Consider the following 22,231-nt stretch of genomic DNA (forward strand, 5'->3'; position numbering starts at 1 on the left):
AACTCTCCAAATGTCCCTGTGCTTGTAAAGGTAAAGACAGACAAAAGGTACCTGTGAAACAAAGCAGGCTGTCGCTTCGTAATTCAGAAACCTAAGTGACTAATTCTAGAATTCCCTGAAACTGCCACTCATAACGACGACACCAAATTCTTTAAAGAAAAGAAACTGGTACAAAAACAAACGAAACCATGGGGGAAAAAACATCCCTCTGGAGAAATTAGAATGATCAAAACCACAATTTTAAAAATAACTGCATCTGAAAAATAAAATCCCAGTTTAAGAAAAAACAGAATATTGTAGGGGAAATAATTATACTACAGCTTTTTAATTTAAACTGAAATATGGATTTGATTTTCCATTAATCTACCCATATCCCCCCATAAATAATGAACAAAAACTCCATTTTAAATCTGTTTTATTGACTCTTCACATACATAAGCGCTTAGAAAAGGTTACGGTTCGGTTTGTTTTTAAGGTTGCTTTTGAAAGTATTTAACAATCAATTAACAAACAATCTTTCTGCGCCTTGGGGACAGTTGTGCTGATTTCATTTTGATTTTTGGTGCTTTTTTAATACAGAGGCAAAAAATAAAAAACTCACAGATGCACCTGCTGCATATACATTTCAGATTTTTCTCAATTCCACGGCAAAAGTTACCTATCATTTCCCGTTCCCCTTTAAACATCACAGACTCACATCAAGGGTACATACATTTCTCTATAAGCACGCTACTCTATTCAATAAACATCTAGGAAATCTCAGTTAGTCACATGCCTCCCAGAAGGTCTGGGAAAAAGGGACAACAAAGATCAGAGGTGGGGTTATTTCCACACTCCTTCCCCTACCTCTAAAGAAATGAGAAGCACCCACAAATTAAGAGAGGACCAAGTCACACACACATCTCAAATTCTACAGCACGGCTCTATTAACACTGTCTAGGTACAGGTGACCCGCTAGATCACCTTGCGTATCTTTGATCGGATTGTCAGGACCGGTGTGGGTTTCAGTTACCCACTCGTCCATCCTCCCCATACAGGGATTTGTACATCCCAGCGTGGGAAGGGCACAGCTGTTTGCATTGGACGGGGATGGGAGCTGTCCAGCACAAAAACTTGCTGAAATTGACAACACTCACGCTTGAAATTGACAACTGGCCTTGATTAAATTAAATCAGGATATCTTCAGATTTTCTTATGTAAAAGAGGGAGAAATAGTCAATCCATTGTATTTTAATTATAACAAACCAACATAGCTTTTAAAAAAGACCAGAGCCTCCGTTTAGGATTAATATGTTTGGAGCAGATGGTGTTTTTTTTTAAACTTTGTATTTCAAATAGTGGGTTAAATACTTTTTTAAAGGCCAATTCATTCCACTTATTTTGTTTAAAAACTCGACCCCACCCTGAAGTACTTAGTGAGGCCAGAAAAACGGGTTGGGATCTGAATTCTGTTGGGTTTCCCCCACGCTGGGCTGTTGGCAGAAGTGTCTTTGGAAGGATGTAGCTGATCAACCAGTGAATGGCTCAGGTCCCCCATCGAGTTTGTATCTTACTGTATTATACAATATACAGGTTGGCGCGGTGGCTGGGGGGTGGCCAGAGGTCGGATCAGCGAGCTGGCTGCCTGTAGTTCCCATTGATCTCTTGGGAGATGTTCACAGCCTCGGCCCCCAGGGGCAGCCTGTCGCTGTATTCGGACCCCACCTCAAACTCCTCTGGGTTGGTTTTGGATTGGGACTCGGCGATGGATTCGGCCACCAGGCTCTCATCTCGCTCCAGCTCCCTCTGCCCCTCCGCCTCCCGCTCTGCCTCACCTTCTCCTGCCTCACTTGGGTTGTAGTTCTTCTCCGACTCCAGGTAAGAGGCCCGCGGATCGAAGTCGGCCGCCATGTGCTTCTCCATCTGATCTGGGTTCTGGGCCTTCATGATGAGTTTGTAGGTTTTGCCCTGATACTTGGTGATCAAGTGGCAGCAGGTGGCCCCCAGCAGGGGGACGGTGGCCAGGGCCAGCAGGAAGATGCTGACCACCACGATGATGATGAGGGAGGGGATCTCCTTCTTGGTGGTGAAGACCACTTGCACCTGGCAATCCTCCCCCAGGTAAGTCAGGCAGACCGAGTAGTTGGTGCCGGGGGTCAAGCCCTGGAACCAGTAGGAGTTCACACCTTCCTCGATCCTGGACCACTGCACCATGGAGTGGCCCTGGCCGCTCTCCGCGCACAGGTAGAGCGCCCGCAGGTGGGCTTTTTCCGGTTGTCCGTAGAAGGGGGTGAGCTGCACCTTGGCCTCGTTCTCCGACACGTCCAGCGCGATGACGCCCAGGTCGAAGGTGTGCTGCTTCAGCTGGCTACTCTGGTTGAAGGCATGGTTGGAGACGTACTGGGTGTCCGCGCTGGAGCCGCAATTCTTCTCGAAGGGGGGCCGCTTGGAGGGGACCTGTTCCAGCCCTGGCGAGTGGGAGCTGTGCCGGGTGGGGCTGAGGGGTTTGGACCTCTCTTCGGGGCTGAGGACGCTGTTCTTGGAGCCCTTGGGGCCCGGCTTCCTCTCCCCCGGCTGCGCTTTGCCTGCCAGGGGATCCTCCATGGGGCGGGCGGGGTATTTCTGGGCACCGGCCACAGCCACGTTGACCGAGGTCTGGTTGCTGCCCAGCTCGTTGGTGGCCAGGCAGGTGTAGGTCCCTTCCTCTCGCTTGCTCAGGTGAGGGATGACCAGGGTGCCGTTCCCGTAGACCACAAAGCGCTCTGCACTCTGCTTGGAGCTGCCAGCGGGTAGCTCGTTCCCAGCCCTCTCCACGCCGGGCCCCTTTATCTCCAGGGCTTGGCTGGCGGTTTGCACCTTCCAGCTGACCTCCGGCTGGGGGCTGCCCCTGACTCTGCAGTGCAGCAGGAGCGTGAAGCCGTCGTAGAGCTCGGTGTTGTCCAAGTTGGGGTGGTAGGTCAGCTGCACTGAGGGAGGCGCGCACTGCAGGTCTGGGATTCTCCCCAGTGGGACGCCTCGGAGGCTGTCCGGGGCTGCACAGCTGATGGAGTCCTTCTCGGGGATGGAGATCAGGGTGTTCTCAGCCCAGCTCTTCAGCCACAGGAGCCTGCAGGTGCAGTTGAAGGGGTTGTTGTAGATCTGCAAGTGAGACAGGGAAGTCAGCGAATCGAAAGTGCCCTCGGCGATGGTGGTGAACTTGTTGTTGTTGATGCGCAGGGACCTCAGGTCTTTCAGGGTGTGGAAGGCCTCCCAGGGCAGCTTCACCATGTGGTTGTTGTTCATCTTGAGCAGCTGCAGAGCGCTGAGGTTGTACAGATCCCCCCAGGGGAAGTCTACGATCTGGTTGCGGCTGATGTCCAGGTTCTTCAGCTGCACCAGGATGGCGAAGGTGCCCTGCTCGATGGCGCTGATCTCGTTGTGAGCCAGCCACAGCGAGGTGACCTGGGTGACCTCCACGAAGGAGCTCTTCTGCAGGGAGGTGATCTTGTTGGCGGACAGGCTGAGGGTGGTCACGTTGGAGGGCAGCCCCACGGGGACCGCCTGCAGATCTTTGTAAGCGCAGTCTGCGAACTGATGGGCGTATTTGTCCACACAGGAGCAGGGCTCCGGGCAGCCCTGGCTCACCCCCAGGAAAGCTGCGATCCACAGCCAGAGCAACGGGTCCATCTTCCTCCTGCAGCCAGAGACAGAGACATGCACGATTACCCCACCCGCTCCTAGACTCGGAGACACCGCTGCGCTCTCTGGCTGGGAGCAGCCTGGTCCCTCCGCTTTTCCCTTAGCCCAGGGAGAACAGAGAGCAGCGCTCTGCCCCCGACGGAAAATCCAAGTTAGCGAGAGCTCCCTGCTCAGGGGACAGTGCGCTGCGCACGCGGACCCCCGGACACTTGTGATGCGCAAGATAACATCAGCCTAAGCAGTAACACACCCAAACCAGAGATCAGAGCCAACAAATCATTGTTTCAATTCGTTTTCTTCCTGCCTGTCTATTTCTCTGTCTGCCTTTCTTTCATCGGATCGCATGCCGTTTGGAAGTTGCAAGGACTCTATATAACACGTCATTGAACCACGTTTCCGGCACACCCGAAACTCAGACAGCACCGTGCAGTTTTCATATTGCGTGAAAAATATACATTATCTAGTCTTTCCTTTTAAAAGCCCCGGTATCCCTTTCTTAGACTTTCCAGTTGAATTGGTCCTGAAGCTGTGTGGCACTGAACACCATGAGAAAGCTCACAGGAGAAGAAATACATTCCCCAAAAAGTGCTGTCTTAGATTGATAACAGAACAATTGATAAAGCAATGATTACAAACTTTGACAATAAAAAGCATGTAGCTAGGTCTGTCTTTTGCTGACCACAAATACATGAATATGGAAATATAAATATATATGTATATAAAAAAACCTCCTGTGTAAAACCACGGTCAGATTTACCCTAATAACCTGTAGTTTCGCTGGTATTAATCTGAAGACAAACCGTGCCATGTAGAGGCTGCAGATCAGAAAGCTAGGGAAACATTAGCATTTCTGACATGTACCCCTGCTGCTTCCCTGCTTCAGATGCGAAGACAAACACCCCTCTAGAAACAGACAGATCTAACATTTGGGGCTAAACCCGGGCCCCACGGGAGCCAATGGCACAACTCCCATTGACTGCAAGGGAGCACGGATCCTATCTACTATAGCATCAGAAGAGATCTTGTCCTTTTTCCGATAGCAAAGCTGTTTGTACCTGAGGTCCCTTCTTTGAAATACACACTGTTAGTCCATCCTGTCATGCCTTTACAACCATGCCACGCGTGGCACACAAAAGCTACCACAATCTGGATAACTGCAGGCACCTCCCAAAGCCAAAAAGGAAAGGGATCCCTTCCAGCTAACGTCCTATGCTCAGGTGAAGTTTGCCCAGCCTTACCTGCTCAGCTTGGGAACTGGAGTGTCTCTATGGGGGCAGCTTCCAGGGAAGCACCCAGCTGCAGAAACCAGTCTGAACTCCAGGCATTTAGTTGGGAAGTACAGGGAGCCCCAGAGATGGGTGGGCTGCTGTGGATCTGTTGCTCCTGGTGGTGGCTGGCTTTAATTTTGCAATCGCAGAGGCAGCACACATTTTTGGAGCTTTGAGCTGCCCAGGCTGCAAGTCCCACTATCCTGATGACTGATCCCCCCTTGGCCCCCTCCCTTTTTTTAATTGCTGCTGGGTTGGAGAGTCGGTGCGCGCGCCCGATGCGCCAGGGAGCGCGCCTAGCCTCTCCCACCTCCTGCATATTCTGAGTGTGTTAAAGCCGCAGGGACTCCCACCAAATCCAATGCAATATTTATCATGTCAATATGTTTCCCCGTACATGTGCCATCTTTCAACTCTCTGCCCTCCTCCCCCACATTCCATATTTAGTGAATCTATTTGTTGTGCACTAATTGGATGCAAATAGCTTCTAAGCACTTCAGTGTGGGGAGAAACAAAGGAGGGGGCTGGACTAGATTATCTGGGACGAGTCTGCTCTTTTGAAGGGTTTAAACTCTTTTGAAAGAAAAATAAACATGCAGATGATTTGATGCAGCCTCAGTGAGAACAGATCGTGATCAACCTCACCTCCAAGCATGTGTTTGCATAAAGTCTTTTAGCTCCATCTCTCTCGACCTGCGTCTGCTAGTCCTTTCCGCCCAGAGCTCGTTGGGTTTTGAACTATATTAAACAAAATACATAACTGATTTTATCAGTAGAATTGATCCCCCTTCTCCAAGTAGTTCTGGAGGCACCGGCAGCATCTGAAAACAAGAAGGAAATGATGCTACCTCCGCCGAGCACGTTTTCTAATTCAACGAGGCAAGAGGGAAAACAATAAAACGATTGTTAAGTTTTAACCATTCAGCATGTACACAAATGAATGTTTGAAAAATCAACCCGAAATCATCTAAAATGGTTTGAATCACCATTGTACATATGTAATCAGAGATATACTCTGTACATATACTCTCAGATTTATTATGTTAAGGGAGAAATGACCTGATGAAGGAAAACCCACATGCAGGATAGAAATATACATTTTGGTGTACAGTAAGTCCATATAATGTTACTGTATAGTAGTAGGTGTAGACTCCTTTCACGTGCGGGTATGTATTCTTAACTAGATGTGTGTACAAATACATCCATCCATCAGACGTGGATGTGCACAGGTAAACCCACTATAATATTTTATACACTCACTTACGAACACATACAGGTACATTCATTACATGTTTGTACATCTATATACATAAACATTATACACACACACATATATTACACACATGCACACACACACACACACACACACACACACTTACTCATGTGCAGGGAATATACACACATTGTATATAGAATATGTGCGACATGTGTCTACATATTCAGCCACACACGTTTGGGTGCGGAGGGACCCTCTGTGAATGAATAAGGGTTTATCCAGTTTTGCCTGGTGTCTCTAATAAGATCAATACCCTCTGTCATGCTCATACATATTTGAATGGCCAGGATTTAAATGAATGCCCCCCAAAAGGGGGTGGGGGTATCTGAAAAGAACCTCTGAAAAGGATACTCTGCTTCGGAAGAAGCTTTTAAAATTAAATATTAACATCCACAGAGCACAGTGCTTTGTTAAACAAACAGCGTGCCCTGAAACTGTTCTAAAACTCATCTTTCTTTCTTTGCCTCATCTACACAGACATTTGCACTACTTTAGTTTAGCTGATTTACTTAAACCAGTTTAATTCATCTGACATAAATGCCTTCTTAAATTGGTTATCTTGGTTTAGTTTAAACCTGTTTCTAATTGCAGTAAACTAAACCGAAATGAGCCTGGTTTAAACTGAAATAAGATCCACCATTCCACCTGATTTTTTGCACTGGTTTAATAAAACAGATTAAAATCAGACCTTTAGTTAAACTGGTGTCGCCCTGTGTAGGCAAATCCAAATTTGCCTACCTGCTCTGATCCCACTCGGAGGGTCTGCTGTGCTAAAATGCTCAGCATAGTCTCCCAACTCGCCAGGTTTATTTGCATGCATCTCCTGGAGGAACAAATCAGCCTGTACAAAGGTGAACGCTATCTGGCGTGATCATGCAAATTAAACCGTATAAAGCCACTGCCAAGGACATCTGTCATTGGCTGGAGTTTGGGGAGAGCAGAGCAGAGAGAGCTGCAGTGGCTAGGGTGGGATTAACGTCAGCTCGACAACAGTAAAATAATCTTTGGCAACATAAAGGAAGTATTGGTGCTGGCGCGCTGCTGCCTTTCCGTGAAGATCTCAAAAGTCTGGTGAATCAAAATCCGTTATTTTCTCCTGAGCAAGCCTGTAACTTTTGGAAAGAAGATGAGCTTTTGCCCTGAGGATTGTGCATGGTCCTGTGGTTAAGTAAAGGTGCTGCATAAAGACTCAGAAGAGCTGTGCTCAGTTCTTGGCTCTGCCACTGACTCCCTGTTTGACCTTGGGCAAGTTATTTAATTCCCCTTGGCCTCAGTTTCCCCATCTGTACAAAGAGGGTAATAATTCTGTCTTGCCTATTTAGAGTGTAAATCCTTTATCACAGGAACTGTCTGTTTCTATGGGCCTGATCCAATGCCCACCGACATTGATGGAAAGATTCCTATTGGCTTGGATCATGTCCGATGTGCTTGTACAGCACCGACCGAAGTGAGCCCACTAACAACATGAATAAGAGGATTTAGAGCTTAGAGATGCATTTGCTTAGCATGATGTTGATCCAGATGCTATAGTACACTCTGAGGACTTTAGGGCGAGATGGAGATGATGGATTCAACAGTTTGCCCTGCCTATTACCGGATCTGCCTTTTGGGATCTCATCTGGGGTGAGGCGGTAGAAAAGATGCAATAGACTGGAAAAGCAGGTGAAGAAACTTACTTTACAGCTGAAAGACGAGTCTAATTATTTAATTGCCTCTGGGCTCCAAAGTCCCAGCCTCCCCTAATCACTCAGGGAAATCTACACTTGCGTATGATGGAGTCTAGAGCTACGGTGGCTCCAGCTCGGACGTTGCTTTCCTTAACAGTGCAGTGCTTTCTTGTAGGAGAACTGCAGGTCGGTCAGGATTAGAAAGGCAAAACTAGGGCTGATTAGTAGCTAGTTAGACAAGGGTTGCTTTCAGTTCCTCTGGTGCTGAGGACATCACTTTTTCTTTAACACTAAACAGCGAAATGCCTCCGTCTCTCAGCTGTTCCGCGGTGCCAGTCAGACAGTTCCTAGCCCCCCGAGCTCTGTCAGCATTAAGGGACCTGCTATTTATTTTTGAAAACAGCTTAATAAAGGAAGCTCTCCGGGCTGTGTTACAAGCTTTTACAAACTGTGTCTCCTGTTGCTGCTGCTTAAAGCAGGCTGCACCAAAGGAACCAGCAGACAGCTCCCGCCCGCCACAACACGAACAGTTGAGGGGTGACCTCAGGGCTTCTTTCCTCACCCTGATGGGCCGGTGGTTGAGCTGTCTCTCCGAGAGAGACTCCTCATTATCCCCAGCAGCTTGAAGACCTGATTGTCTTTGTTTTGTCTTGGACTGGTACCCAAGTGGGAAGGAGGGGATGAAAGAGTCTGCGTTACAATGCTTGGTTCTCTGCGATCGCAGCCTGGTACCTGCTGTTACTCATAACAGAGGCGGTGGGCGGTTTTCGGCTAACGAGTGACCTGCTTGAGAAGGAGTGCAGTTTGTGTCCAGTCGGCAGGGACCCATTTCACAAGAGGAAGCAGGGGCGTTCGTTAGTGTTAATGATCACATCCCACGATGCTAGAGACAGGACATTAAGGGAGCTGGCCCATGGCTCTGACCCACTCCAGCAATTCCACAGGTGTCTGCAGAAAACGCCGCTGCACCTCCTGGAACAGACGTGGCCCTGTCCTTCCAACTGCTGGGCTTGGGGCAGGCAGAGGCAGAGGGCCCAATCCAAAGCCCACTGAAGCCAATGGGAGGTTTTTCACTCATGTCAGAAGCTTGGGCTCCGTCCACGTTGGGTTGGGGGAGGAGGACAAAAGGGGGCGGGGAGGAAGAAAGGCCTAGTGGATAAGGCTCTGTCCTGTCACTGAGGAGACCTAGCTTACATTCCTGGCCCCCTCTCTCCTTCTTGTATCTCCCCGCAGATGTCCCCTATGTGTCATGGTCTTATCTATTTTGACTGCAAGCTCTTTGGGGGCAGGGACCATCTATTACTGGGTGTTTGTACAGTACCAAGCACAATGGTTTCCCACTCTTGGCTGGCCCTTAGGTACCACCAGAATACCCATATTATATACAAATGGGTACCTAGATGGATGAGGCGTGGGGGGAGGTGGGATAGAAGATGACCAACACATGGATTTGTGGGCTGGTGGGACAGTTGGAATTTAATATAGACCTGCAATAGAGGCCTCCCTATGGGATGGGGACCAAGCAGGTACTGGACACAGTGTTGGTATATAATACTCTAAATGCTCTTTATTGATTACAAAACAAACCTTACTCATTCCACATTCATACCCCAAACATACTATAGACTCATAGAATATCAGGGTTGGAAAGGAGGTCATCTAGTCCAATCCCCTTCTCAAAGCAGGACCAATCCCCAACTAAATCATCCCAGCCAGGGTTTTGTCAAGCCTGACCTTAAAAACCTCAAAGGAAGGAGATTTCACCACCTCCCTAGGTAACACATTCCAGTGCTTCACCACCGTCCTATACCAGATCCCAAAGTCTGTTAGAGAAGGAGATTATTCCATTTGGGACATGCCCTTGGATGGAAGGTGTGGTGGAACTGGATGTAACACTTGATACCTTAGAAAACACGTTTGAGAAATATGTACAGCTGTACAAGCCTAATGCCCGTAAAAAGCAAATGGCCATAGTATGGCTGTTGTGGCAAGCTGTAAAAAAGGCAATTGCATGTAAGGGGGAAGTCTGTGCAGAGTTACAAACATTACAAGAGAATTTTAAAACTTGCCAGGAAAATTTGTAATGGGAAGTGAGCAAGGCACAGATAATACAAACTGAGAACAAATGGGGAAACAAAATAGGGAATTAGAGAAAAGAATGATGGGTTGGGAAAAGATTAAAGCACACAAAGATAAATTAGACCAAGTGATAGGAATAAAACAGTTAATTTGAGATTTGACTAAGGAAAAGGAAGAGGAGATCACAAGCTTTTCTCACAGCCTGTGCCAGAAAACTATAGTAGCATTGAAAAAGCAAATGAAAATACAGGAGCTGCAAGTTGTGGCTGTGTGTCAAAAAGAGAGTGATTTGGATTTGGATTCCAATTATATTTGTTACGGAGAGGACCTGCAAGGGAGTCAAGAGAAAAGGGTGGAAATATGGTTTATGGCTTTTATGTTTTTTGAATATTTGGGGAATATAGTTTTGGGGATATGGTTGGGTTTTTATTGTTTATTAATCAGATATGAGTAAACAAGATTCACCAAGAATCAAGGCAGATGAACACCCATATAGGAGGGAAGCCCCAACTATTGTGGATCTAACAATCTGATTGGAAGGAGCGCAAGTAAACATAAGTGCACAATATCCAGAGTGTATGCCATATGCCTTGTCTCTGTTACAAGCGTGGCAACAACGATGGGGAGATGGGACTATATGAAATAAGAGAGGTGTAGGTGAATATATCGTAGGTAGTATTGGAGCTGGAGTTTTAAACTAATTTGATATTGAGACGTTACAAGGGAAAATATCAGCTTTGGGTAAGATTTTGGGGGCTACACAGACATGTGCCACAGAATTTTGGTGCATTATCGGAACAAGGAATAAGTGTGGAACTCCAACTGAAACAAGCCCAAGCCTTGAAAACATCTCTAAATGTAAATCTGTTTGATGTAGCTGAAATTGAAAATAAAACTGTATTAGCAATATAGTACAGATACAAACCTATGGGTTACAATACATACAGAGAATGGTTAATCTGTTAAGTAACGGACAGTGGCCTTTTGAATGGTTCAAAGATCCTCATACATGGAATCAACGAATTACAGGATGGAAGAAATATATGGAGTTTAATGGGATCAAGCCACTCTGAGGGGAGAATGGAAAGGCAGAATGCTGCTATACAACACAGGGAAGCAAAGAAAAGCAGCAATGGCCTGGGTGTTGCCAAAAATTATTAATGAAGAGTTATGGGAAATAGAAATAAGTGGGACATGCTTGATTCAAGAAGAAGGGGATTATAAATTTGTAGAATTAACAAAACATCATGAAGAGTGGGGAAGAAGCAAATAGGTGTGCCCACAACTAACTTGGTCCTTAGAGGGATGTCATTTGAACCATTCAAGCGGACAATGTACCATGCAATATTTAGCCTCTAATGGCACAAGAATGTTTGGTTTAGGCAATGGGTGTATTTGTGTGTTAACCACTGAAAAACATTTATTTTGGGGAAGTATGACAGAAAAAGGCCCAACTGAGTCATGTAAATGTATAGTAACAGAGGTCATTGTTAATGGAATTATTTATCAAGGTCCTCTATTTAAAAAAAAAGGAAATTGTTTGGGAACCAAAAAATGTGGACTGGTCCTTTGATTTGGGGATACATTGGGAATACATTGGGAAAAACTGGTGGATGAAAGTGAAAAAATCAGGCAATATACATAAGATATATCAAAGTCTGCTCAGCTGGGAAAAATAAACATTTTGATCCACAATGGTCAAATATTAAAATTGGGGAAAGAAGGAGAATTGGTAATTTCTCATTGGTATGATGTTTTTAAAGGATGGTCTCCCAGTGTCACAGCTCTTCTAAATTTAATGCTAAATCCTATCGTGATATTATTTGCATTAATGATTTTGTTAACCTTTATTATGCTATATTTATACTGCTGAATAAGAAAGCGACAAGAAGTTTTGGAGCAAGTGATATATAAAATTGAATTGCTTGCAAAATTATAAAGTGATACAATAATTAAGGGCATAATCATGTATCAAGAGGGGGTAATGCTGAAATATATATATATACATATATATATATATATCCCAACACCACCCCTAAACACACAAATGAAGAACTGAATTCCACTCTGATTATCGATGCCTCCTCCTTTTGTGGCCCAATCCTGCAGTCTTTGCTCAGGCAAAACCCAGCCTAGGAGTCCAAGGCAGTTTTGTCTATGTAAACAGTGCAGGGGTTGCCCAGGCATATGAGGTTACCAGATCCCCTCTATGGAACTTCTGACCAAGACCCCACCTGTATTTCTTTGGGATGAAATTCACCCCTGTGTGGAAAGCCAGCACTAGACCCAGACACCTATTGCTAGCAGTACATATATTACCATGTGCAACTTTTTACCAAGTACATTGGGCCGGGACTTGGAAAGGTGACACCATGCCCCGCTGATTGGATCCTCAGCAATTTTGTATGGGACTTTCTAGAGGATGAGCTCTGACCAAGATGACAGTTACCGTAATTCGTTGACCCCTTTTCTACCTCCTACTAAGACTTCTTAGTCCATCAAAAAGAAAAGGAGTACTTGTGGCACCTTAGAGACTAACCAATTTATTTGAGCATGAGCTTTCGTGAGCTACAGCTCACTTCATCGGATGCATACTGTGGAAACAGCCTATGCACAGTATGCATCCGATGAAGTGAGCTGTAGCTCACGAAAGCTCATGCTCAAATAAATTGGTTAGTCTCTAAGGTGCCACAAGTACTCCTTTTCTTTTTGCGAATACAGACTAACACGGCTGTTACTCTGAAATTAGTCCATCAAGTGACCAGAGACAAGGTGCTGAAATACTGCATCTGTGTTTTTCAAGACATGTTCCGGTGACTGTGTGCATGGGGCGAGGTGTCTTGATGCTAGAAACAGGTCATGGAAAAGACCTCTTGAACTCTCCAAGTGCAGATAGCAGAGTGATTTTTCCTGTTTCTCTAATCCTGATACTCTTATTTCTTTATTTCAGTTCTATACTGACCTATGGCAAAAGCTCCTCCTGGTGGATGGACTGTGCAATTGCTTCCATATTTTCCTAGCTGCACCTTCAGCTGACCCTGGTATTTTATGGGAGGGGAAAGAAAATCCTTGATGCAGTGAAACTATAAGTATGAAAACATGTGTGTTCAAGCTGTCAACCCCTACAGAAGGTCAAAAGGTGAATGTTTGCTGGCGGTGTGGTGAACAGAACATTAGCCTGGGAGTCAGGAGACCTAGCTGCTATTCACGATTCTGCCATGGGCTCACCTTGGGGAATTCACATTGCTAACCTGTGCCTCAGTTTCCCCATTTGTAAAATAAGGATCACGAGGTCCTGCTTTGGGCCATTTTATAAGCTCGTGGGATGGAAAACTCTGGAGAAGTGCCACATGTGATAATTAAAGAGACTGCACTGACAGCTCATGGACCCTCTTGCTGGAAACATGTCCTGCTTCTGGCAGTCACCTACTGCCTCACCTCTGGGAGCGCCCTAGAATTCTCATCACGTGGAAGCTTTAGAAATGCGGTTAGACCAGTGGTTCTCAACCTGGGGCTTGAGGGCTGCTTGCGGCCCAATCAGCACACAGCTGCAGCCCATGTGACATCCTCAGGGCTGTAAAGATAGTACATATATTGTGTGGATGTGGCCCACAATGATAAATAGGTTGAGAGCCACTGATTTTGATGCACACCAAGGGGAAGATGGACTGTGGGCCAGATATCCAGCTGGTGTGAATGGTGTAGCTCTAATGAAATAAGCAGGCTAGATCCCCAACTGTGTAAATCACTGTGTCCCTGCTTGAGTCAATGAGCCAGAGCTATAGTGGGTGTAAATCAGCATAACTGTGAGGAACGTCAGGGCTAGAACCTGGGTGTGATGAGTCTCCAGATGGGGCCTGCTTCCACACAGCCAGCTAAGGCCTTTAGCAATAGAAACACTTAACAGGTCATGAGCCACAGGCTGTGCCATCCACTTGGAGAAGAGGAAGGTGATCAGGAACAGTCAACTTGGATTCACCAATGGCAAGTCATGCCTGACAACCTGATTGCCTTCTATGATGAGGTAACTGACTGTGGATATGGGGAAAGCGGTGGACATCACATACCATGACTTTAGGAAAGCTTTTGATATGGTCTCCCACAGTATTCTTGCCAGCAAGTTAAAGAAGTATGGACTGGATGAATGGGTAAGGTGGATAGAAAGCTGGCTCGATCATCAGGCTTAACGGGTAGTGATCAACGGCTCGATGTCTAGTTGGCAGGAGGTATCAAGCGGAATGCTCCAGGGGTCTGTCCTGAGGCTGGTTTTGTACAACATCTTCATTAATGATCTGGATAACAGGATGGATTGCACCCTCAGCAAGTTTGTGGATGACACTAAGCTGGGGGGAGAGGTAGATAGGGTCCAGAGTGACCTAGACAAATTGGAGGATTGGGCTAAAAGAAATCTGATGAGGTTCAACAGGGACAAGTGCAGAGTCCTCCACTTAGGAAGGACTTAGGAGTCCTCCCATGCACTGCTACAGGCTTAGGACCAACTGGCTAAGCAGCAGTTCTGCAGAAAAGGACCTGGGGATTAGAGTGGACGAGAAGCTGGATATGAGTCAGCAGTGTGCCCTCGTTGCCAAGAAGGCTAATGGCATGTTGGGCTGCATTAGTAGGAGCGTTGCCAGCAGATCGAGGGAAGTGATTATTCCCATCTATTTGGCACTGGTGAGGCAACACCTGGAGTATTGCGTTCAATTTTGGGCCCCCCACTGCAGAAAGGATGTGGACAAATTGGAGAGATTCCAGTGGAGGGCAACAAAAATGATTTGGGGAACTGCGGTTATTTAGTTTGCAGAAGAGAAGAGTGAGGGGGGATTTGATAGCAGCTTTCAACTATCTGAAGGGGGGTTCCAAAGCAGATGAAGCTAGGCTGTTCTCAGTGGTGGCAGATGACAGAACAAGGAGCAGTGGTCTCAAGTTGCAGTGGGGGAGGTCTAGGTTGGATATTAGGAAACACTATTTCACTAGGAGGGTGGTAGAACACTGGAATGGGTTACCTAGGGAGGTGGTGGAATCGCCATCCTGAGAAGTTTTTAAGGCCCAGCTTGACAAAGCTCTGGTTGGGATGACTTAGTTGGTGTTGGTCCTGCTTTGAGCAGGGGGTTGGACTAGATGACCTCCTAAGGTCTCTTCCAACCCTAATCTTCTATGATTCTATGAAGCTGGAAACAACTAGCCTTTCAAGTACAACAATGAAGAAGCTAGATAGTGCTAATGGTCCATCAACAAAGACAATGGACCATGGAAGATCTTAGATGCTTAAGTCAGCCTATGGGCAATGGCTGCCATGATTCATCGGGAGCCTGCAAGGGCTTGTGACCAGATCACATGACACTGAACTCCATTTTTGTACCTGCACTTTTCCACAAACTGGGCTAGGAACAAAGGGGTTCCCGCCCTATGGAAAAACTATAGAAGGGAGAAGTGACATCATGACTAGGACTAACTCCCCTTCAAGACAACACCTGGAAACATTTGCGGAACAAAGACTGAACTGGGGAAGAGGGTCCCGGATGGGAAAGAAGAAAGCTCTTCCTGTGTAAGGAAGCTAAAGCCTGCTTGTATCATCAGTCGGGCTGAGATACTCCTGATTCAAATCCTGTCTAATGTGTTTAAGTCTTACATTGTGATTTTGTTTAATTTCCTAGGTAACCTGTTTTGATCTGTTTGCTATCACTTATAATCACTTAAAATCTATTTTTCTGTAATTAATAAACTTGTTTTATGTTTTATCTTACTCAGTGTGTTATTGAATGAAGTATTAGGGAATCTTAGCTCTGGTAACAAAGGCTGTTGCATATCTTCCCCACATTGAGGGAGGAGCAGACTATTTAATGAGATTGCATCATACAGATTTCTGTGCAGTACAAGGTGGTATAATTCTGGGTTTATACTCCAGTAGGGGTGCAAGGCTAGGGAGCTGGGAACTTTGCTGGTGCCTCCATTGTGAATCCATGAGTGGCTTAGGTAAAGCACTCAGGTGATTCAGTTGGGTGTGTGGCACCACCTGCTGTTGCGCTGGGTGATAGCCAGTCCCCTAAAGGCCCTGTTGTGTGGCACACCAGTAGAGCAGGGTGGGAGAGGCCAGCCCAGCTGAATGGTTTGCGGGTACAGTGGTTCCCACAGCTTCCAGGTTTTACCCCGGGGGATACATCTTGTCACACTCACCTCCTCCAGATATCCTGCAGCTAACGGGGCGTCTGCTCAGAATTATGTTTGGTAGCGAATTCTAGTCGGGTATCAGCATAATTTTAATTAGAAATATAATCCTTCCAGTTAAACATTTATTGGGCTGTGTGAGCCAGATTCTTGTAATTGAGACGTGGGTGATTATGGGTGATTGACACGTCCCGGCGTCCAATTCCATCAAAGTCACAGAGTGTAAATTAGCACAAAATCTGGCCCTTTGGATCTAATTATTTTTTTGAAAAATCCACTTTCATAAGTACAGAGGATTTGAGCTTTCTTACTGAGGCTCCCATAGTACTTTGCTCTGGACTAACTCAGAGGTATTTTATGAATGGTTTAAATTAAGCAATGCATTATTAATAACCAATCAGATGAGAAGCATATTACATGTGATTTCATGAGATTAATTTAATGCAGCAAAGCTATTCATTGCTCTAAAAAGCCAGGGTGACTCCTTCTGTTATTTCTAAGATAATTGTGAATTTGTGCACATTTCTCATTGTGATGACTTGGGGAAAAAATGTAGGTCCAGATACTCAGTTAGTGTAAACTGCTGTAGTTCTACAGAGCTATGCTTATTTCCATTGGTTGAGGCTTTGGTCCACAGTCCTTTGTTAGCTCCCTACCAAAGAGTGCCTTAAGTTCTGTAGCTTTGAATATTATTTATTTCATATATGCAATATTCAGTGAAAAATCCTGCATCAGTGCAACGTAAGGTTCCTCAGTTAAGCATTCAGAATCCAGCAGCACCCAATTTTCATTTTTGTGCATGTAATCTTAACTCTGCACCTTTGTATGGCTGTGCATGATTGCACAGTCTTTGTCATGGGCAGGAGAATGTGTGCTTTTGCTTTTCATGCGTATTTTAATGCAGTGATTTTTCAGCCTGGGCTCTGCAGATGCCTGGGGGTCTGCAGACTGTTTAAGATTTCCGGAGGGGTCCGCACCTCCATTTGAAATTGTTTAGGGGTCCGCAAATAAAAAAAGTGGACAAACCACTGTCTTAGTGCATTTACTGTGCATTGAAACAACCCGTCTTAAGTGGATAATATTGTAGCCTTGTGACATTCTATACCTTGGGGGAGCATGTTGTAACTCCCATATACCTCATTTTCACATAATCATGATCTTATGTATTGTGACAGAGTCAGGCCAGATGGCTACAGGAGAGTGTTCCTATTGGGATCCAGGAAGTGTTCCTGTTGGGATCCTATTGGGATCTACTGCTAAAGGATCCCCCCACAGCCTAAGAAGGGGATCCACAGGACCTGGAAACCAAATGAGTACGGGGGACAACTAATGAAATAACAGGGACAGGAGTGTGGTCAAAGGGTCAAATGAAGGGAATGAGGTGGGGACACCGAGCAGAGAACCCCGGACAGTACTGCTCCTCAAAGGCATCAAGGGAGTCAGTGGACACCGCCCAGAGGAACTCTGCCCAGATAATTGAACGGATGGAGGATTGGAAATAGGCCACACAGTCACAGAAGACTCCATCAGCCAACCTCCTCACCCTGGTTTTACAGATGGCCACTTTAGCCAGGGCTAGGAGGAGGTTGACCAGGAGATCTCATGACTTTGTGGGGCCATGGATAGGGAGTGCATAGAGAAGGAGGTGAGGGGAAAAGTGCAGCCAGAAATGTAACAAAATATTGGTGAGGAGCCAGACTAGGGGCTGCAAATTGGCACACTCCAAGTATATGTGTGCCAGGGTTTCCCTCATGCCGCAAAAGGGGCAGGTGTCTGGGATAGGGGTGAACCACGCCAAGTACAAGCCCATGCTCACGGCTCCATGAAGGAGCTGCCAACTTATATCCCTGGCAGGCCTCGGGACCAAGGTGGAGTATAGGCTGGCCCACTGGAGCTCCTCACACTCCAGAGGTGGCAGGAGGTCCTGCCATTTTGTATTGGGGTGGGACGCGAGGGTGAGGACGTCAAGGGTTTGGAGCACGAGCGTGTATAGATTTTCCTTGGCGCGGTCCGGAAGCAGACCGGCTGCTGATCGTGCAGCCGGCTCATGGTGAAGGGGCGGGGAGGGTGTGTGTCGGTTGGGTCCATGGGGCAGGGGCCCAATTAAAAGGTGTGGAGGGTCTGGGGTGGAGGGTGGGCAGGGCACGCCCTCGTGCAGGACCCAGTCGAGGTAAACCCGAGCAGCGGACGGCAAAGCGGCCCTCACCTCCTGAAGTATGCACCGGGGAGTACGAGGACTGGAGAACCCCATGCTCTGAGCGAGCGTCAGGGGATCCAGCCAGTCTCCCCGGTCGTAGTCCAGGAGGTCTTGGACTCTTGTGACTTCTGCCAGGATCAACCTCTGGGGCACCGAGGGGGACTCCGCCACCTGCATGCAGAGCTGGGGGTTGTGTAGCAGGGGGTCCAAGAGGAGATCTGCCCCCACGGTGGCCACCACGGACCTGGTCGCTGAGAACAGTTTCCAGGTCCGGAGGAGGTCCTGGTAGAAGACTGGCAGCCCGGAGCGGTCTCGTAGAAGACCTCTCGGATGGAGATAAAGGAGTTGCCGGTTGTATCCGAGCCCTCAGAAGCGGCACAGGAAGGTGTGCGCCAGTACTCTGCACGCCAGACTACCTGCATCATAAAGGAGCCTCCGCAGGGCCTGGAGGTGGAAGACATAGACCTGAGTGTGCAGACACTTCAGGCCCTGCCCTCCCTCCTCCAGGGGTAGATGGAGAACCCCTGCAGGGACCCAGTGCAGTCCTGACCAAAAGAACTCCAGAACTGATGTCCGGAGGTTGACCAGGAAAGCCGGAGGCGGGACAGGGTGTTGAGCCAGTACCAGAGCATGGACAGGACTAGTTGATTAAGCACCAGTGCTCTCCCTCGAAGGGAGAGGCACTGGAGTAGTCCTGTCCATTTCCGGAGCAGCTCTATAACCCTGCCCTCTAAATCATGCCAGTTCTTCAGCGGAGAGGGATGCGTGGCAGAAAGGTAAACGCCGAGATAGAGCAGCGGACCCGCGCTCCACCGTATGGCCTGAAGTGTGGGTGGGAGGGAGCTTGCCTGCCAGCCGTCCCCGACCATCAGGCCAGAGCTCTTGACCCAGTTGACCTGGGCAGAGGAGGCTGCCGAATAGATGGCCTGGCAAGCCTCCACTCGTGCCAAGTCGCCGGGGTCCTGGACCACGAGGAGCATGGCATCAGTGTACGCCGACAGGACCAGCCGCAGCTCCAGCTCCCACAGCACCAAACCCATCAACCTCCTTTGGAGGAGACAGAGGAAGGGCTCGATCACCAGAGAGTACAGCTGGCCCAAGAGGGGGCACCCCTGCCGTACTCCTTGCCCGAAGCTGACCGGTTCGGTCAGGGTCCAGATGAACCTGACCAGACACTCTGCGGAGGCGTACAGCACCCAGAAAAAACCCACAAACTGGGGTCCGAAGCCAAACGCTTGCAGAGTGCTCAGGAGATACCCATGGTCCACCCTGTAGAACACCTTCTCCTGATCCAAGGACAGGAGGGTGAATGACAGACCATCCCTACACCCGAGTTCCAAAAGGTCCGGGACCAGATATAGGTTGTCAAAGATGCTGCAGCCCAGGAAGGTGTAGGTCTGGTTTGGGCAGACCATGTCCGTCAGCACGGACCCCAGCCGCAGCGAGATGGCTTTTGCCACGACTTTGTAGTCCATGCTAAGGAGAGAGACGGGACACCAATTTCGTAAATCATGGAGGTCCCCCTTCTTCGGCAATAAGGCGAGCATGACTTGCCTGCACAAAAGAGGGAGGACCCTGCTCTGCAAAGATTCGCCCCAGATGGTGACTAGGTCTGGGCCGAGGACATCCCAGAACATGCGGTAGAACTCCACGGTCAGCCCATCCATGCCTGGAGATTTATTGGTGGGCATGTGACGGAGGGCTTCCGAGAACTTGGCCAGAGTGAGAGGCAGCTCTAGCCAGTCTCGGTCGCCCACACTGACCGTAGGGAACTCCTCCCAGAGCACTCTGCAAGCGTTAGGATCGGTCGAATCCGGGGAGAAAAGGCTTGCGTAAAAGGCTCTCGCCCTCCTGCACATCTCCACCGGATCCATGAGGGGGGTGCCATCTTCGGCCAGAAGGCAGGTGATGTGTTTCTTGGCCCCCCTCCTTTTCTCCAGGGTGCAGAAGAAGCGGGAGCCGTGATCCATCTCCTGAAGGAGATGGATGCAGGATTGAACAAAGGCACCCCGGGCCTGATGATCTTCGAGGGCCCGGAGCTCCTCCTGCTTCTCCCGGCACACTCCGCAGAGGGGCGGATCCTTGGGGCTGGCGGCCAGATGCCTCTCCAGCTCTAAGACCTCCCGTTCCAACTGCTCTAGCACCGCATCCCTCCTTCGGCTGGCGCCCCGGATGTATTCACGGTAGAAAAGCCAGGCGCGCACCTTCCCCAGGTCCCACCACTGCCGCGCTGAGGGAAAGGCACGCCGCTGCCCTCGCCAGGCCAGCCAGAACTCCCAGAAGGATGTGACAAAGCCCACATCCTCCAACAAGCTGTTGTTGAAATGCCAATAGGCCAGCCCCGGCCTCTCTGTGCAGAGGGAGGCCGTCACGATGGCTAAATGATGGTCAGAAAATGGGGCCGGCCGGATCCTGGAGGAGTGGGCTCATGAAAGGTGGAAACATGATAAATAAATGCGGTCCAACCGGGAGTGGCGCGGCGTGGAAATGTCATCTGGGTGGTGGTCGTGCCAGACGTCCACCAGGGAGTGATGTTCCACTATCTCCTGGAGGACGTCCATGGCGGCTGGGCACTGCTCGGTCCCCGAGCAGTCCCACTCCTCAAGGGTGGTGTTGAAGTCCCCGCCCAGGACCAGGCACTCACGAGGATCCAAGGAGCCGAGGAAGGCAGACACCTGCTGATAGAAATGCAAACGCTCCAGGCCTGATGTCGGGGCATAGACGTTAATGAGGTTGACCACGAGCCCCTCCATATGGAGCCGGAGGTGCAGCAGGCGGCCAGGCACAGCCTCGGCGACCCTCAGCACCTCGGGCCATAGGTTGGGGAGAACAGGGTCGCCACTCCAGCCGTACGAACTGTGAGATGGCTAAAGTAGACCCTGTCCCCCCACTCCAGCCGCCAGCTGTCTTCGGCGGTCGGATCCGTATGGGTCTCCTGCAGAAAAACCACAGAGTACCCCCCTCCCGAAGGAAGGAGAGCACCTGGGACCTGCAGAGACCCATCCTACAGCCCCGGGTGTTCAATGTTGCGATGGTAAGAGGTGCCATGAGGAGGTCTGGGGGGGATCCTCGCCGGCAGGGATGCTCGCGGCTCCCGATGGGCAGCGCAACAGTCCATGACCTACCCCGTAGGTGAGTAAGGAGTCACGGAAGAGGCGGACCCACTGGTAGGCTGCGGCGGCCTGCTTCCCGGTCCTTTTACCCTCCCCCATGAGGGCCCTCGCAGCTCGGAGGATTTGATGAAAGTCCCCCCATCACTGGAGAGCAAGCTGTACCTTGTTGCGGGAGCCACGGACGTCTTCTAAAAACTCCCGCAACTTCTATCGCAGCGCATGGGGGGGTGGGGTTACGGTCTCCTGGTTATTCCACAACGGGGCCCTTGGTACAGCCCCATGGCTCACCGAGACGGGCAGACAGGGTGCGGACCCCCGATGGGGCGCCAGATGGGCTGGCACCACTAGGCCTGCCTCGAATCCTGGGGCAATAGGGGATAGCGGAGGGAAGATAGCAGCCCCTAGTGGGTCGGGACAGGGAAACACAAAGGCCGCTCCCTGGGGGTCATCTGCTGGAAAAGGGAAGGAGACAGCTCCAGGGGCGGCAATAATATCACGGCAGGTGGATGGGATAGGGACAGGTCAGCATCAAGGGGAGGGCTGGAATCAGGGACGGGGCAGGGGCAGGAGCAGAGGCAAGATTCTGGGCTTCAGGAGCCAAGCAGATGGATGGTGGCGCCTCCCAATCAGGCTCAAGGGTTGAGGGGGTGGGGAGGGGGCTCTCAGCGATGCCGGGCGCAGGCTCTATGGTGGGTTTGGCAGCCATGGCATCAGGAGGTGTACTATCTTCTGTAGGGCCCCCGCCCGGGAAGGAAGTCGATTGCTCCACACCAACGAGGAGTGCCCCTGGTGGCTCGGGTCCCGGC

The 22,231-nt window shown here is 49.0% G+C and overlaps 1 protein-coding gene across 4 annotated transcripts; it reads right to left on the bottom strand.

The window, feature by feature from the left end:
• Positions 1–389: 389 nt before the first annotated feature.
• ISLR2 (immunoglobulin superfamily containing leucine rich repeat 2) lies at positions 390–5,727 on the bottom strand. Of its 4 annotated transcripts, none has more exons than XM_074965854.1 (2): positions 5,571–5,727; positions 390–3,652 (listed from the first exon to the last, which is right to left on the bottom strand). In XM_074965854.1, the coding sequence occupies exons 1-2, from the start codon at positions 5,606–5,608 to the stop codon at positions 1,609–1,611; spliced, it is 2,082 nt and encodes a 693-aa protein (XP_074821955.1). In that variant the 5' UTR covers positions 5,609–5,727; the 3' UTR covers positions 390–1,608. The 4 variants fall into 4 exon arrangements, with proteins under 4 accessions (XP_074821955.1, XP_074821958.1, XP_074821956.1 ...); XM_074965857.1 differs by lacking the exon at positions 5,571–5,727 and adding an exon at positions 4,415–4,543; XM_074965855.1 differs by lacking the exon at positions 5,571–5,727 and adding an exon at positions 4,458–4,480.
• Positions 5,728–22,231: the final 16,504 nt, after the last annotated feature.

Source organism: Natator depressus, chromosome 10 (genome assembly GCF_965152275.1).
Source record: "Natator depressus isolate rNatDep1 chromosome 10, rNatDep2.hap1, whole genome shotgun sequence".
NCBI classification, from domain to species: Eukaryota; Metazoa; Chordata; order Testudines; family Cheloniidae; genus Natator; species Natator depressus.

Bases quoted from the DNA above. Each gene is read 5' to 3' on its own strand.
- ISLR2 (XM_074965854.1), bottom strand. From the start codon at position 5,608: ATGGAGCTAAAAGACTTTATGCAAACACATGCTTGGAG. The intron at 3,653-5,570 runs GTGAGGTTGATC...CTCTGGCTGCAG, and splicing joins ATGCAAACACATGCTTGGAG to GAGGAAGATGGACCCGTTGC.